Below are 19292 nucleotides of genomic sequence, written 5' to 3' on the forward strand. Positions count from 1 at the left end.
GCAATAAAAAGTGGTTATACAATTAATTGAATGTGATGTATAGTGAATTAGGAATTGTTGTGCATACTGTTTACGTTAAACTAAATTTATTAATTTAAGTTGATATACTTTTAGGATTTATTTGGAATAAATATTCATCATAATATACAAACGAGGCTGTTTCTACAGGTAAACAAAACAGAAACACAAGTGTTTGATAATAAAAAACACTGATAAACAACCATATCATTTTGGAAAAACACGACTTATCATTATTGTTTAAAATTTTGTGATGCAACGTTGAATCTTGCTGACTACATTTCCCAGAGTATGTCGCGTGCTTCTAGTGAAATCCAGGTTACGTAGAAGCTGTGAAAAGTGCAAGGCGTGCCGAATATGTTCCGGCAGTCGCCTAGCAATGACGTCACACACTGCAGTTAATTCTAGATTACTTTAATAAAAAATTGTATTGTGTCAATAACACGTCAAATGAATGATATCAGGATAAATAATTCCACATATGAGACATTTATATTAACATAAAAAAAGGATCTTTGTCAATTTTATTCTGTTCTGTGTTCTTTCTATTGCGTCCTGCTCTGATGACGCTTCGCAAATTGGCGGACATAAAACAGTTATTACAAAATTGACACATATTTATTTGGAGACATTAAAGTGTCCTCAAACCCATTCTTGTACGTTTTTAATCAACTCATAAAAAGCTTTAAAAAAAATTAAATCATAGCCTAATATTGTGACGTCATCGCAACGCGTCAGCGAGAACATATCCTGTGCGTACGACGTATCTGTCAGCGTCACTTTGCGTCCTTGCGTGTTATTATTTCCCTCCATTCATAATAAGCTGTCAGAGGGAGATTTTTGGGGGGGTTTATACATTTCCAAACAATTCTAAGACTCCAGCGTTTCCTCTCAGGCATCGTCGTTCGGTGAGTTTATCGCCATGTTGACATCGGTTCCCATCAGGCTGTTCGCCCGAAGGTCGCGCAGCCTGTCACCGTGTAGCCGGGTCCTCCAGACCAGCGCCACCGGGACCACCTGCCAGGCCGTCCGAGTGACCGAGAACAACCACAACCCCATCGTGACCACCTCCCGGGTGTCCAGGAGAAGGATTTTGACCGAGGACGCCGCCGCCGCTGCCAGCGTCGGTCCTGCCGTGCAGTACCACCACCTCGCCCCTAGATGGCTGTCCAGCCTAGAGAACCGCAGAAGCTCCTGGGCTGCTCTGGCCAACAAAGGTGACAATAACAACCTGTTCTGGGAGGAGAGTGGATCCAGGGATGGAGGTGAGGGCCGGGGTTCTCGTGGGAGAGCCAGACGGGCTGGACCGGCCTCTGCCGGTGTGTTGACATCGGCGGCGGTCGCCTTCTGCCTGGGCAGAGATTCCGACAACAAAGGTAAAAATTGCAGTGTTGTTGTGTTTTTTTTACTCCTGATCTTAATGTTTACCTTCTTTCTCTGTTTATAAGGTGGTGCTCTGATGGAGGCAGCAAGGACTGGTAATGCTGAGGATGTAGCCAGGTAAATAAACATTTCCCCACTTTAGTAAACTGATATAGAGACAATTGTCAATGGCCTTTAACCCTATGTAGCTGGGACATACAATTAAGGTAAGGTAAGGTAAAACTTTATTGATCCCTCAGGAGGTCTCCTTCGGGAAATTGTTTTTTTTTCCAATAGCCACAGAAAATACAGCAATTTCTCATAAAAAATGAATCAAAATAAAATAAGAACAAGAACATAAAGAGAAAGAACAAGATGACACAATCTAAGTCTAAAGATAACGATAAAGAACATAGGTCAAAGAAAAAAATAAAATAAAAAAAGTTTGATAAAAATTAGTGTTTATACAGTAGTTCATTTATTCAATCTTAGTTAAACACTATGTGTCAATCCTGGTATTTATTTTTTAATTATTGTTTATTGTTATGTAATTCCCAACATAGAGAAACTATTATAAATTATATATTTTTAAATCATTTGTAAAATAATTGTATAATAAAATGTAGCCAAACATATTTGTAAAAGAACATGCATTTCTCGAAGATGGATAGCTTCTATATTTTTAATATTCTCCATAATCTCTTGGCCATTCTTTGATGATGGTGATGTATTTTTGTATATACATATATGTATATATATATATATATATTAATTTAATATACAAAAATGTAATCAGCGTTTTTCAAATATTCATGACAGTCTTCATTTTAGCGTCTTTATTTATTTCTTCACTTTTTCCACTAAGTAGGTAGGTAGGTAGGTAGGTATAACTTTATTGATCCCTCAGGAGGTCTCCTTCCGGAAATAGTTTTTTTCCAATTAGCCACAGCAATACAGCAATTATCCATTAAAAAAAATAAAAAAATAAATAAAATAAGAACAAGAACAAAGAGAAATAAAGAGAAAGAACAAGATGATACAATCTAAGTCTAAGATAAAGAAAATAGATCAAAGAAAAATAACAAAGACAAAGGATACAAAGACCTTGAGTCTATTAGTTTTGCATCATGGGAGGAGCATTCGTGGACTCATTCTGCTTCTCTGCTCACTGATGACAGTATTCAGAGGATGATGTCATCATCCATTATGGACAGTAGTTTGTTCAGTGATCTCCTCTCAGTAACTGTCACCAGTGAGTCCAGCTCCATGCCAACCACAGAGCCAGCCCTACTGATATTTAGGATTTACTTTAACTCCAAAAATAACAGATGTAGTGTTCGATAAAGGCAAATAGTATTTATAGCTTTTATACTAGAAACATTATTGATTAATCAGGTCTGGGTATTTCATTTAGTTCACAATACTAAAGAATTTTACCTTGTGAAAATGTTATAAAAATGTACTCTATAAAGGAAAGCCTTCTCACCTTGATCTCTTTTAGATATAAATAATCTTGATTTGTCAATTTGATCAACATATGCATTTTATTTATTTTATTTTCTATTTTAAATAATTATTAAAATATTTTATTGTAGCTTTATATATTTTTTTTATATATTTAATCTCTTATTTTTCATTTATATTATTTTACTTTTGTAATGCCACCACAACAAACACAACGCAGGCAATGAAGGTTTTTCTGATTCTGATTCTGATGTGTGTCTGGCTTTTTTTGCATTCAATCAATATTTTATCACAGTGTTTTAAAAAAAAACAACAACATTTTATTACTCTGTTATTTATGAAGTCAATCGATTTTACAAACCATCTTGAGTTTGAAACCATTACAGTTCCAAATACGACCAGTAGGAGTCAGTATAGCCCGGTACATATTATATGTATGCGGTTTTTAAAAAAAGCAAATTTTGGTCTATTTTAATGCAATATGAATTAACTAGATGTAACATAGTATTGAATAAAACATTTAATTGCAATATATCGCTGTCCTAAATAGCTTATGTAGATTCGTATATGAAACAAATCACATCAACGTAATATTTTATTGGATAATGCGATGCCATTATGAATCTAATTACGATGCCTTGATCTCTTCATCTCCCCCAAATGCCAAAACTGACTCCACACACACACACACATACTCACATACACACACACACATGCACACGCTGCAGCTGATACTAAAAGGGAGTCTGTTATTGTTTACATACTGACTGGGAGACAGTGAGACGAAATGGGCTCACTGGACCGGTCCTGAGGCCTACAGTGATTCCTGGTCCCATCTGTCTAACGATATTACATTACAAATATTGAGTAACTCAGGGAAGCTGTGCAGAGACTCACAATTTACACACTCTTAACAGAGGCACAGATACACACACTGCTTTGAAAACATCTAGTATTGGTTTGGGGCAGTGTGACCATTGTTATGACATACTTATTACTTGTCGTTACGAGAGTTTACAGGACCTGCTCACCTTTGGACACCTGGTTAACTTGAACGTAGATAAACAAATAGTAAGAATCTCACAAGACATTTTATAGTGTATGATAGTTTACAAATTCAATATAAGTTAGTGCCTCAAAAAAAAGGTTAAATGTTTGTATTTTCCCCCCAAAAATAGAAAGCTGTTCAATTTATAATCTAAAATAGAGTTTTTCTATTGTATGTGACGTCGACAAACCTATAGGATCACTTTCTTTTGAGAATAGATTGTCATTTAAAACACATTACCTCGATAAATAATCACTTGACCAGGAATATATTTCTGAAAAGGTCATCCATATGTACAGTCGATTGTAATGGCAATAAAAAATGTAGGTGGATCAATGAACTTAATGAAAACACGGTGTTTATTTCGTCTCATAACAACAAACAACTTTATTAATTTTACAATATCAAAGACAAACATTATATGTATATTTTATGAGGCAGCACAGTTGAGTGGTGGTTATGTTCCGTGTGTACTGCGATAGACTGGTTTCCCACCTGTCACCCGAGGTAGCTGGGATAGACTCCCAGAATGAGAGTTTAATATTCTATTTCTATTCAATTAAACTCACACTTGTGTTGGTGGTTGTTCAGTCGAGCGCGCTCTCATCTGCAGCCAGAGGCTTCAGTGTTGCCTGTAAACACTCGCTCTGTCGGCCTGCTCTGCTCGAGAGGCAACAGACGGACGCACAACATGAATACGCTGCCACGGCCTGATGTCTTCCCCTCGGGCGCTCAACTTAACACACACCTGGCTCACTTTAACACACACGACGACTGGTCAAGTGGCTGCGGATCGAGGGAGATGTATCATGTTTTTCTGGTGTGTCTTACGAGGAAACGCTCTGTAACAGCTGTCCGGCTTTTAACGCTGTCTCTTCTATTTAGGCTGGATTGTGACGTATGGCTTTCCAGTGTTTCACTGACAGATCCAGAGCTTTTCATAGCTGTCACTGCAGGACGATAGAAATATAATTATTGGAAAAGTTGTGGTATTTCATTGATTATATGAGAGCATACATTAGGGGTTTGCATTAGCAAGAATCAGACGATACGATGTGTATCAGGATATAGGGGCAACGATACAATATATTGTGATACTATTTGTAGTATTGTCGAGTACTTGACTCTCGTGTTGCAAAATTTACAGACCACATGACTTTTAACAAAGTCGTAACTGCTTTCATTTGTTTTAAAACCAAAATATGTCCAAACATCAGCTTTAAAAGCTGTTGGAGTCGACTGTATCCTCTCGTCCTCAGTCATCGTCTGGATCTCATTGTTCTTTTAGCTGCTAATAACTAATCTAGCGGCCGGTCATTTAATTGCTGCACAAAAATGAACAAACTCTGTTAATATATGCACGTTAATTGAAGATAAAAAAAATGTTGGTGAATTATTAACCATAAAAGAACTATGATGAAAAATAACAACATGATTTGAAAAGATCCAGAATTTTTCATAACTGTCACTGGACAATTAAAATACAATTATTGGAAAAGTTGTGTTATTTTTTTTTTATTATATAAGAGAATACATTTAGGTGTATATTAGCAAAAATCTGACGATATGATACATATCACAATTCAGGGATAACAATATCATATATTATGATATTGTTATATATTTCAAGTAAGTAAGTAAGTAAGTAATTTTTATTTGTATAGCGCTTTTCCAGACCAGGGTCACAAAGCGCTTAAACAATCAAAACAATATTCAATAAAGTATATACTTTAAAGGGCAAGTATTGCTGAGTACTTGACTCTGCTGTTGCAGAATTTACAGACCACACAACTCTTGATAAAGTTGTTACTGCTTTCATTTGTTTTGAAACCAAAATATGTCCAAACATCAGCTTTAAAAGCTGCTGGAGTCGACTGTATCCTCTCATCCTCAGTCATCGCCTGGATCTCATTGTTCCTTTAGCTGCTAATAACCAATCTAGCGGCCGGTCGTATATTTGCAGAACAAAAATGAACATATTCTGTTAATATTTGCACGTTAATTGAAGATGAAAAAATGTTGTTGAATTATTAACCATAAAAGAACTATGATGAAAAATACAACATGATTTGAAAAGATCCAGAACTTTTCATAACTGTCACTGAACAATCAAAATATAATTATTGGAAAAGTTGTGTTATTTTTTTGGATTATATAAGAGAATACATTAAGGGGTGTGTATTAGCAAAAATCTGACGATATGATACATATAACAATTCAGAGATAACAATACCATATATTATGATATTGTTATATATTTCAAGTTAGTAAGTAAGTCATTTTTATTTGTATAGCGCTTTTCCAGACCAGGGTCACAAAGCGCTTAAACAATCAAAACAATATTCAATAAAGTATATACTTTAAAGGGCAAGTATTGCTGAGTACTTGACTCTGCTGTTGCAGAATTTACAGACCACACAACTCTTGATAAAGTTGTTACTGCTTTCATTTGTTTTGAAACCAAAATATGTCCAAACATCAGCTTTAAAAGCTGCTGGAGTCAACTGTATCCTCTCATCCTCAGTCATCTTCTGGATCTCATTGTTCCTTTAGCTGCTAATAACTAATCTAGCGGCCGGTCGTTTAATTGCTGCACAAAAATGAACAAACTCTGTTAATATTTGCACGTTAATTGAAGATAAAAAAAATGTTGTTGAATTATTAACCATAAAAGAACTATGATGAAAAATAACAACATGATTTGAAAAGATCCAGAATTTTTCATAACTGTCACTGGACAATCAAAATACAATTATTGGAAAAGTTGTGTTATTTTTTTTTTATTATATAAGAGAATACATTTAGGTGTGTATTAGCAAAGATCTGACGATATGATACATATAACAATTCAGGGATAACAATACCATATATTATGATATTTTTATATATTTCAAGTATTGCTGAGTACTTGACTCTGGTGTTGCAGAATTTACAGACCATACAACTCTTGACGAAGTTGTTACTGCTTTCATTTGTTTTGAAACCAAAAAATGTCCAAACATCAGCTTTAAAAGCTGCTGAAGTCGACTGTATCCTCTCGTCCTCAGTCATGGCCGGGATGTCATTGTGCCTTTAGCTGCTAATAACTAATCTAGCGGCCGCTCGTTTAATTGCAGCAGAAAAATGAACAAGCTCTGTTAATATTTGCATATTTTTAGTGAATTATAAACCATCATAAAAATAACAACATGATTTAAAAAGTTTTTTTTTTAATATAATAAAATAATCAATAAAATATGGTAAAAAAAATATTGCCATCTGTCACTTTCTTTCCTCACACCCCTAGAACAAACATAATAAATACAAGGATTTTTAAAGTAACATACGACGCATCTGATCCTTTGTTTATAATCTGTATATCTGTTTCTCCAGGCTGTTAAAAGACGGCGTCGACCCGAACCATCGGCACCGCCTCGGCTGGACCGCTCTGATGGTGGCCGCCATAAACCGACAGCACAGGTGTGTGTTTTCATGATCCTCCCCACACTCTGCGGAGGTGTCGTTCTTCATGACCAGACTTTGTTTATCATGCTCTTAGAGAATCCGTTTCTATCTGTGTCAGTTGTCAGACAAATAAAACAACAGATGACATTTCAGTGAGACGGCACAGCGCTCCTCAGTGGCAGGCCGGGTAATGAATGTTCCTCCTGCTTCATTCAATTACCGGTAATTTTCCGTGCTGGTGTAGTTCTTCTTTTTTTTTTTCGGCACCGTGCAGCTGTCCTGGTGAGTTATTGTGCGTCGTGTCTCAGCCTCCTCCTCGTTACAGTAGGTCTTCAGAAGTGCAACTTTTAAGGACGACAGACGGTCTTTAACCCGTTTCCCCCGTCTCTCTGTCCGACAAATTGAATTAGCCTCCTGGCCCCCAGAACACACACCACACAGAGAGGGGCCGAGGTTAAGACCGGGCCAAATCCAATTTCAGCAAGGTTTTTGTTTTTTTTTCCTCGAGCCAGGAACCCTCTGTTCACTTTTTTTTGTTCACTTTGCCGTGAAAATGATAATGTGGAATTTTCAATGTAAGATGGAGTCATGTGAACCTAAACACGAGCATATGGTTTTGTATGTTTCTGGAGCAGATCAGACCAACGACAACTCACACTGACCTTCAGTTGTTATTGTGTCTCATGGCTTAGTTAGTGGGAAGTAAACGGCTCAATAATTGAAATTAGCTCTCTTAGAAATGTCTCAATCAGAGTCCGGAAGAAACATCTTTGTTCTTCTTTATTTGAAAGTTGTTCCTCCTTTAAACCAAGGGTCGACTCTGACCTTCATGATGTTTGGTCCGAGTCAAGAGTCCAGGCAGAGCAATGGCCTCCACTTTCCTTTAACATCAGATGGTTAAGGAACAAAGATCATTGCTTTAAATGTTATTATTTATATAGCTTTGATAATACAGACACGTTAAAATTTGGAGAAAAATTCACAGTGAAACCTCACAAAAAGCCATAAAAAACGGAACAAAATTTGAGTTAAATAAGTCAAAGATGTTTAGAACAGAATGCCGAGTGAAGATCTGTCGACTCCACAAGAATTGACCTCTGTTGGCCCCCCAGGACGAGTTGATCTAAAGTGTAATTATCACCATCTACATTATCATCAATTCCATCTTCCTCGTGCCTTCGACTACAATTTCTTCACCTTTTACATCCATTTCCAGCCCACTACGTCTCCAGACTTCTCCTCATGAGCTGTCCCTGTGGTGTTCCTATATAAGACCTAGTCCTTCTTGGTCACGCCCATAGTCTAAGACTTCCAAAGTCTGTGTATCTTCAAGTCTTCTGGCTGCCTCTTTGTGGCAGATACTTCTTCAAAACAATACTTTCTGACATGCAGTAATAAATCAGGACATGGACAAATAGAAATCAGAACTTATTAAAATCAATTTTGATTTTTATATACAGTATATATATATATATATATATATATATATATATATATATATATATATATATATATATATATATATATATATATATATATATATATATATATATATAGGAGCACAGTTGGATCACACAAATAATCAGGATAAATTCTCACTAATACTCATACTAATACTAATTGTTTAATTTAAACCTGGAATGCCTAAAAGCTTTTTTTCAGTACAATATCAGAAGAAAACATGAAATTTGTCTGGATACGAACGCTTAAATTAAACTCTTATGAGCTGTTTTTCCTCATATTTGTCCAAACAAATGTCAAATAAACACCTGATTAATGGAAAACAAGCTTCTCTAATCCCATTGTTTTTTCATGATTTATAGAAACTCTAATTAAATATTATTGCTCTTAAAATACCATCCGACTAAGAACACTTTTACCTGAGTGGAACATCTTCTCTCCACCTCTGCTGATACACAGAATTGATTCATGGAATTCTTCGAAGCCGATGTAGACGGCAGGTCAATTTAAAAAGTGGTTTGAAAGATAATTTCTCCGCGACGACTCGTAAATGCACTTTATGTGAACATCATAGCTCCATTTATGGTGTCGTTTGTTTAACAATGTGTTGTTTTTTTTTCTTTCACACGGATGATTGTTTTTTGTTGTTTGTTTTTTTTTTGGGCCGGCAAATGTAATGTTTGCTCTGGTACAGACGGCGTGAGTGTTGGTGAGTGTTATGAGGGCGATAACTCAGCGAGGAGATGACACTCTTCTGTTTTTTAATCCCATCCGCCAACCCCCTGGTGAGCCGTCAGTGCTGCGGGGAAGACAGAACATCATCCCACACACATCACTCACTCGCTCTCGCTGTGTGTGTGTTCTCGCAACACGCAGGAACTGTGTGTGTGTGTGTGTTTATCACCAAATATCTTTTAGGCCAACAGGCTATTACTCAGTTCTACACAACTTTATTTGTGGCTGTTAAGTGAAAACGCAGACGGCATCCGTCACAAAGAAGGTGTAGCCTGTAGCCCGAACAAAAATGTCAAGATGGATCATGTTGTTAAATTATCCCAACTCGACCTTTCAATGGATTTCTACTTTCCTGGAGCGGCAGCGATAATGGGAATGTTTCCCCGGACGTTCTCTTTCGCCATTATTTTTGTTTGGGACGACGACGGCCTGAGCTTGATTTGTAGGTGTCCAGCGGTGTGAGGCTTGATGGAGGAGGATTAAGGGGTGACACATAAAAAGGGGGCGGATGTGTGTTTGTTTTGCTTTGATGTGCAGCTAGATCTGACCCAGTATTTGCACTCTTTAACCAACAATGGCCATCTCTATCTGCCGCTTTCCCCCTCCGTTCATCCCTCTGCTCATTCACGTGCACAATGAGCGTGTAGCCGAGTGTAACGCCTGTTGATCGTCCTGACCTGTCTGGCGAGCCGGTCAGGACAAATACGATGGCGGGTGGGGGGGGGATAAAAGACAAGTGGCTGGATTGAAGACTTCACCATCAGAGAGAGTGATGTGGAGTGGGATCACGAGTTTGGGACCAGGATTATCCAGAGTAAAAAATCTCCAAGGAGACCCCAGCGAAAATCAAATTAGAAGGTCACAAAAGAAGGTTTCTGTGTGGAATTATAGTTTCATTTGGAACCAAAATTTAACATGAAACGCATTTTAATTTGCTAAGTATATATGGCTACGAAAATTTAAATCGTTTTCTCATCTTGACTACTGTTGTATGCACAGCAAAATGACAATAAAGTTGGATTACAGACCCACCATGTTAACTGGAGGTGCAAGGAAAAAATATACACTTTGTCGTAATAAAAAAATACCGTAATGATAATCAACAGCACTGATATTAAAAAAAGTAAAGATATTTTGTTTTAAAATTATTCTTTCAAAACATGTTTAATTTTCCATAGTTATTTATTAGTTTATAGTTCAATAAATTGTGTATAAATTGTATTTCTGTTTTTAATTAACATTATTATTATTATATATATTATTCACAGCCTTGAATCATTTTTTTGTTGCAATGAAACTTCTGGGGGCTAAATGGAAACTGATCCCGGCGATGACTGAGGACGAGAGGATACAGTCGACTCCAGCAGCAACATATTTTAGTTTCAAAACGTATCAAAGCAGTTACAACTTCGTCATGAGGTCTGTAGATTTTGCCAGAGTCAAGTACTTGGACAACACTACAAAGATATCCTTGTTCCTACAGTATCGCAATACATTGTATCGTTGCCCCTGTATCGCGATATGTATCGTATCACTAGAGTCTTGGCAACACACACCACTAATGGTAACATCAATTTATGCCTTCAAACTCCAACTGATGGGTGTCAAACTCAATAATACAAATGTATATTTACCAAACTGTCTATAGACGGAACTACGATTGTCCCAATGTCTTTTCATTCTTGGAAGCTTAATCTATGTTTATTATCTCTGTGTTTATCCTCCGTCACCAAATGCACCGAGTGTCTTTCCTTCAACTTCAGTCTGACTTTGATTGGAAGTCTCAGAAAACTTTTTTCTGAGCCTCTCTGCTCAGCAACATGCTTGAGGAATGTGCTGGCATTGAAATGAAGATATTGGAGATCAGCGCGACAGTTAATAGTGTTGAACAGTTGCTTAATTTATACCTAAAAAAAAAGAAGCTATGTGGACCAAGTCTATGAAGGCAACCAGTAACTCCATCCTTTTTCTCGGAGTAAGCGTAAAACTGGCTGTGCTGGTATAAGAAACACGACGTGTTGAAATGAAATGATCAAATTTCCTCTTTATGAAGTAGAAACCGAACCGACAAAGTCTGCTGGTGTCAGCTGTGAGACTTCCCTGCAGATTTAGATCAAACCTTCCCCACAAACAAACTTTTTCTCTCTACACTGAACTTTAAAAACTCCAGGATCGATTATAAAGGAGGTCAATCTGGGGGGGTGCGGTGACTCCCCTGCTGGCTCTCGAGTTGACCCCAGGTGTGATACACGGTCAGTGGGGTCAAGTGAGGTCCAGCGTCTGGGCCAGGTGGTCAGGGACATGGATGGTCAGTTTGGCTTCGGGGTGTCCATTACGCTGGATAATGCGGGGAAGTGTCTGCTTCCTGTCTGCGCTGCGGGGCAGACGGGAGACCCTCGCACCAGAGGTCACAAGTGTGAGGCGTCAGAAGTTTATGGACTCCTATAATCCGTCATCGATATGAAAAGGTATCTACGGATGAAGCATCGGGACGCGAGGATGTTTCGCACTCTTTGCGTGCGTTTAAGCGTATTAACCTCTTCAGGTCGTTGGTTCGGTTTCCAATTACTGTTTGCAACTCTCCTCCTTAACGTCCCCAACAAAGTTAACTACTTGATGAACACTTGATTAGCAAAACTATAAACACTTTTTAAAAGCTCATTAAGTTGATAATTAAATCTCTTTCATCTACGGGGCGTTCTTCTCCTCCTCCCTGCCGTTTCTTTTCTTTTTCACCCGTGTTTACCTTTGCTGATGCCATTAACCCCTTTCAGACGTGGCTTCTCACAGGCCGGTGCATTCTCCTGTGACCGGTCGCTGCCGGTGGTGTCTGCTTGTGTCTCGGAGGAAGCACCGGCGTGTTTGTAGAAGTGCTTGCAGGGGTGAGAGGAGAGCCCTCGGCGGGTCACTTCCCCCACCGACTCCCCCCCCCTAACCACAGTGATACAGTAACAATGGGAGACCCCCCTTTAAGTTCTTTATACCCCACCCTCAGCAAGGTCAGACACAAAGACCTGGCCGAGCCGTTTCTCACCCCACTCTCCCACAGGAACCTGCCGTTTTTTTCTGGGTGTTCCGGACACAAACCATCAGTTGGTCACGTTTGGATTTTTAAATCCCTGACGTTAAAAATTTAACCTGAGTGAAGGTCTTCAAAAACATGTATTTGGGACTTAAATTCCAAGAATACATGATAAAGATCATGAATTTGGAAATTCACTGTTCACATGACACCCATAAATGATCACATGATGCCATTAATGATCACATGACATACATAATGATCAAATGAGGTACATAATGATCACATGGCATATATAATGTGCACAATACACATATAATGATCACATGACATACATAATGATCAAATTACGTACATGCAATAATAACATGACACATAAAATGATCACCTGACATACAAAATGATCACATGACAAGCATGGAGATTGAATTACTTGCATAATGAGGCCATGACAGACACACATACAGAATGATCACATGATATATATACAATCATCACACAACACACAGACAATGATCACATGACAAACATACAATGATCAAAGACACACATACAATGATTACATGACACATACAATGATCACATGGCATATATAATGTGCACAATACACGTATAATGATCACATGACATGCATACAATGATCACTTGACATGCATACAATGATCAAATGACGTACATAATGATCACATGGCATATTATGTGCACAATACACATATAATGATCACATGACATACATAATGATCAAATTACGTACATGCAATAATAACATGACACATAAAATGATCACCTGACATGCAAAATGATCACATGACAAGCATGGAGATTGAATTACTTGCATAATGAGGCCATGACAGACACACATACAGAATGATCACATGATATATATACAATCATCACACAACACACAGACAATGATCACATGACATATATACAATGATAACATGACAAACATACAATGATCAAAGACACACATACAATACATTCATTGATTCATTTAAAATTACCTTAAATATGAATATAGGGACGTCACCAGAATTTTACACCAAATTGTCAACCAGATGTGTGTCTGTGTCTCATTTTAAAAAAAGTTGATAAATCAAAGCAGTTTCAGAAATATTTGGTCGGTCAATTTAATGAAACTGTTTTTAAATCGTATTCCAGCAGATGTTTCTCCGATAATTAAAGTGGTGAAATATTCCGACAAAGCCGTCCGAGGCCTCCTGGTTTATTGACTCTTCACCTCGTCGCCACACAGCGAGTGGTCATTGTGCTTGTCCACATGCATGTCTGCGCCTCAATGTCAAAGCCAACGTCCATGTTCACGTGTAGACACAGAGACGGTACCTGGAATGTCCGTCGGGTCACAGTCAGTGGTGTTGCCCAGGAGGTCTGTTTGTTCTGTAAGGCGGTACGCTCCAATGAAGGCCTGCACACAAACACATGCAGCAATATGGAGACCTCCAATGGTGGCCAAAGGACACGCCCCTGCTCTAAGAACCATGTTATGCCACCAGGGTGATGAACGCACAGAATTTATTCGAGGTTGCTCATTTCATTTTTAAAGTTTATTTTGTAAAAATGTGAAAAATCACCCCAGAGCTTTAGCTCCAAATTTTAGGAAATTCCCTAAGACCGCGCAAACCTCTGCCAACGGACCAATTTCCACGTCTAATGAAGACACATTATTAAAAATGTTGGTGCTACCGAAGATTGTTGTTGTTTGAAGTTTGGATGTGCAGACCAGGGTAACCTGGCTTGGGTTAGCGGACCCCAAGACTGTTTTTTTTTGGCACAATGCCTTTATAGGGATCATTTAGTGGTATTTTAATAGTATTGCCCCAGAGCATCCTGGGTAAAGATGTATTAAAGTGATAGTTCACCCAAAATTTAAACCTCACCTATTTTCTACTTACCGTCATGTTGACTAAGGGTTGGGATTATTTTCAGAGTAAACTGTTCATTTTTAGAGTTATACACAAAAATGTTTGTTAATTTTAATGTAGCGACTAGTGCTCATCTTTATCAAAAAAAAAAAAAATCTCCATACTGCTCGTCTGTAACGTCCATCTTGTATTGCAGCCTCGACAAGAGAAATTGATCCTTGTTTAAAACAAATTAAAACAACTATATTTTAAGTTCATTTAGTAGCGGAAGTTTAAACGATAAGATGCAACACAAACAGGAAGTACTACGGGTAAATATCGTGACTGCTTCTAGTGTAGACAGTAAACTGGAAGCGCCGAAGTTGTTTTTTGGAAGTACTTCCTGTTTGTGTAGCATCTTAGCCTTTAAGCTTCTATAGAACAAGCTTAAAATGATTTAGTCTTTTAAGGAAGATGAACCTGAGCTCCAGTCACTACATTAAAATGAACATTTCTGTCTATAACTCTAAAAAGAAACAGATTAAAGTATTTTGAAATCTCTAATGACCAACTTGTACAACATAAGAAATTAACTTTTCACATTTCACTTGAATGAAGTTCCTTCATAAGACGCCGTCCCTACCGTCTAACAATTCCAACCACGGCAGTTAGCGAAGCGCCATTCTTCTCCCGGCTCGTCCTCGCTTTGATTACTTCTTCTACTTCTGCCTCTATTCAATATTCAGCCGCGTTAATGAAAACTCGGTCGACGATAAATCCGTTTTCTTTGTTTTCCCTCAGCGTGGTGAAGGTCCTGCTCGAGGCTGGCGCCGACCCAAATGCCGGCGACGACTTCAACAACGTTCACGACACCTCGAGGGAGAAGCGCATTCACTCACTGGAAGGTATAAATTCCACTTTCTTGCGATGTTTTTGTTGCGATTATGAGACGTTTATGATTTGCATACGTATTAGCATTCGTGTTTATTTGTTGTGCATTATTCATTTCAGATGCTCTCTGACGAGTCAATGTTTTATTTGTTTCTTTTTTTTTCTTTTTGGGTTGGGTGGAAGCCTCACAAACTGTGTGTGGATCTTTCCACAGACATATTTATATGGGATATGTATATTGCAGACATTTATATGGCTGTCAGGTTTGGGTCCACGTGGGGCCAGCGTAGCGTGGGGAAGCATTTCCCAGACACAAACTGATGGATGGGCTAGGGGGGCTTGTGCGACGCTTTATTGGGTTAGCTATGATTATCCTTTGCCTCTTTCTCACACACACACACACACACACAGACTGCACGCAATCTGTCGTTGAGATAGAGAGAGAGAACGGAAAAAGGAAGGAGAGTGATTAAGGGGAGATGCAGAAAAGGTAGGAGGCAGTGAATGGAAGGGAAGAAGGTAAAGGAGAGCGAGGTTAATGAGCGAGGGAGGGAGTGATGGAAATGGAGGAATGATGAGAGGAAGCCAGGAAATAGATGAGACGAAGTTATTGGGGTAGGGGGCAGCAGCGAGGAGGAGAAAAGTGTGCGAGCGCTGAAGGACATGATGGATACGAAGAGGAAGAATAAGGAGGCGGCGGGAATAAGAAAAAAAGAAAAAAGGGGGATGATGGAGGAGTGGCACAAGATGAGTGCTTCGCATGGAAAAGAGATGATCGACTATCTTCGGTATGTGGAAGGAGCTCGGCAAAGAAGTCGCTAAAACACAATCTACATGGTTATTATCATCGCATTGGACAGTCGAGCTGGAATTTGTGAAAATGAACAAAGTCCTTCTCGAGCTGAAGCAGGAAAAACAATTTTGCGGCGTGTGGTGCCGTCAGTGCGGCACTTTGTGGAGACTTATCATGGGACTATGAACGGGTTAGTGCTAATAAATGTATCTGCAGACGCACCTGGCTCACTGGGAGATATCAGAGTTAGACTTTTTACCGACTCACCAACATCCTCTACATGTGGTTTTTACTTCTTCTTATTGTTGTGAATATTGTGTTTGCGTTAAGATAATTGTGTTTGTTTGCATCTCTTGCTCTAGTTCTGGTGTCGAGAGAGGACGAGTTCAGCAGCCGGCTCAGTAGCAGGGCCTTCTTCCGTGGCTGCTCGGCGCTTCACTACGCAACCCTGGCAGACGATCCACAGACTGTCCGCATGCTGCTGGAGTTCGGTACGTTTCACACGATCCTAACCTTAATGGGGAGTCAAAGTTCTTCAAGCTGTAGCCGGATACGACTAGTGAAAGCTTTTTTGTGTTGACTTGTATCTTCTCCCTGTGTTTGCCTGTGTTTACTCGGGGTACTCCGGTTTCCTACTATTCAGAGATCCTGCCAAGGGAATCAGGGTTAGAAAAATCTTTTTTATAGTATTATTATTAGTATGTATCATCCTACTGACGAATATTCCAGTCTTTATTTGGGTTTCCGTCCCATCGACAAGGGCTAAACAGACCAGCAGGAACAGAAAAATAACCAAAACACCAAAACAAACACACTGTGAGACTTCAAACCTAAATCACAGAAAATTGTAAGTAGAAATGATCTACACATGAAACATAATGAACATACTTTAGGGAGGTTAACAATATGTGTTGTTTGAAGTCCATCCTTGCAGTCTTTACCGTGCTGTTACTTTGCTGTATTCCAAAACCAGAAATCATTCAAACCAATTTCTTAACTTAAGTAAAAGGCCAGTAAATACCAAGCTATTTAAAGAGCAACTAATGTGAAAACTCTCCTGACTCACTCGCATGTTTCAAATATGAAAGACTTCCTCTCCAAGATGAAGTACGTCCCTCATCATGACCATGTTTTGAACTTATTACTTATAAAGTTCTCCCCCGTCTGAAATCTTGGCGAATGAGAGGTTACAAGAGCAGAGTCTATCATGACGTAATAATGGTTTTGCTCCTCTTCCAGCCTGCTGTAATCATGCCCGCTTTGTTTATACAACAAGTCCCTTGGAGGTAGAGAAATGTACTCAATATCTGACTTGTGGTGAAAAACCTCAATGCTGGACCAATCACAGCAGAGTGGGCGTGGTTATGGTAAACAAGATTTAAGCTCCTGAAAATCAAAGTGTTTCAGTGGGCGGGGCTTAAGATCATTTATGTAAATATTTAAATAAATAGAGAGTTTTGTACCAACAGACACATCCTGATGAGTACAATAGAGGTACAAGATCTGTTTAAGACACACTTAAATTAACAGATTCACCCAAAATTCTACTTACAATTATTTTCAGAGTAGTTGGTGTTACAGGGGGGTTCGGGCACCAGTGCATATTAACATATAGACTTAGTGAATTATTTTCAGAACAATTTCTCATGCCCTTCAATAACAGAGGGACATTATAGACGAACAGTTCGGAGGTATTTGGATATGACTTTGCTGAGCCCCATTCATGTCCGCTATACGGACACAGATTTCTTCGGAAATTCTTATTTTGGGTAAAACGTATAAGGGTTTTAAGTTAAATGTTTAAAAAATGTTGGCCTCAAGATTGATGTTATTAGGTGTTATTGAACTAAAGAAGGCATTTGATTCACGTCCCAGAAAATCAACGATCATGATTGATTAAACATTGAGGCAGAAACCTTGAGCAAAGCCAGACTCGAGAGAAAAAAGAAGGAAAGATGTGGAGATGAAGGGGAAATTCAATGCCTTCCTTTTTTCAATTCCCTTGTATGCGATGTTGTTTTCTTATGGTCTCCTGATTCACCTAAAGAGCTTAATATGAATTCGTATCAGGTACTTTTGAGGTGAAATGATGCCTGTCAGTCATTTAAACGGTTTCAACAACCGTCCACGAGCGTCTGCTGCATAACCGTTACAGATCCCAAAGCAGCATTAACAGCCAAACTGAGCTTATTTGAAATTGATCACTTGTTCATACAGCGCTTTACGTTCATCCCCGCTGCCCTCGCACCTGTCGTCGACTCGGCGCTAATAACAGACACACACCAGCAGACCCCGGAGGCACAGAAATCCCCCCTCAGTTTCCAGTTGAGCGGCTCTTAAACAAGCTAGGCCTAGTTGAACTGTGACCCGTGTGCAGAACGTGCCCTTGGGGTAACAACGGCGACAGGAAGCGCTGCTGTGTGAGCGAGCGAGCGAGCTTGCATATACACAAAGCTGCCTCTCTTGCACCTCAATTTCTAGAATTAAAATGTCCTCTTATGCCGATCCTGTCCCTTTTTTTTACATGATTGGGTTTGCTCGCGTCATTTTCAATCTTTTATCATTTTTCAGAGAAACACACACACACACACACACACACACTGATACGCAGATGCAGATATTAATGTCTTGTTTGTGTTTATGATGGATGGTGCGTCCAGAGCTCTGTCTGTCCCTCCCGTCTCACCCGGCCTCTCGGAGCTCGGCACACTTAAACAAATCACCCGGTCTAACCGGATCAAACGTTCTGCAGAGGCATTTTTGAATTAGGAAGGTAAGAAATGTTGCAAAATACAGACATTTGTTTTAAAACAATCCGATTAAAGACGGGGTTCTGCTGCCGCTCGTCTGACGGGACCACTGCTCGCCCGGCGCCACCATCACGGCCAATTAGGATCATGACATCACACTTTCTCGAGCGTGGGTTACTGCGGAAGGACGAGGAGATTCTGCGAGTTTCATCAATCCACGGAGCCCCTGAGGTGACGTGGAGGAGAGAGAAGAGGACATCTTGAGAAATTAAAAAGACGTGATGTTAAAAAAAGATCTAGAAAAGTTAAAAGGATTGTGAAAAGTTTAAAAAAAAAGATCTTGAAAAGAAAAAACTTATGCAGAGAAGTTCATAAAGGTCTCATAAAGTCAAAATAGATCTTGAAGTAAAAAAGATCTACAGAATTAAAAAATATATATTGA

At 38.9% G+C, this 19292-nt stretch overlaps 1 protein-coding gene across 1 annotated transcript in view; it reads left to right on the top strand.

The window, feature by feature from the left end:
* The first annotated feature begins 761 nt into the window (after nt 1-761).
* clpb (ClpB family mitochondrial disaggregase) overlaps nt 762-19292 on the top strand; it is a 41837-nt gene continuing 23306 nt past the window's right edge. The window contains exons 1-5 of the mRNA XM_087794851.1: nt 762-1394; nt 1467-1518; nt 7265-7351; nt 15218-15321; nt 16463-16591. Of these exons, the coding sequence (XP_087650977.1) occupies nt 941-1394; nt 1467-1518; nt 7265-7351; nt 15218-15321; nt 16463-16591 (826 nt within the window). The 5' untranslated portion in view covers nt 762-940. The remainder of the gene's footprint in view (nt 1395-1466; nt 1519-7264; nt 7352-15217; nt 15322-16462; nt 16592-19292) is intronic.

Source organism: Callionymus lyra, chromosome 7 (assembly GCF_982586985.1).
Source record: "Callionymus lyra chromosome 7, fCalLyr1.hap1.1, whole genome shotgun sequence".
NCBI lineage: Eukaryota > Metazoa > Chordata > Actinopteri > Syngnathiformes > Callionymidae > Callionymus > Callionymus lyra.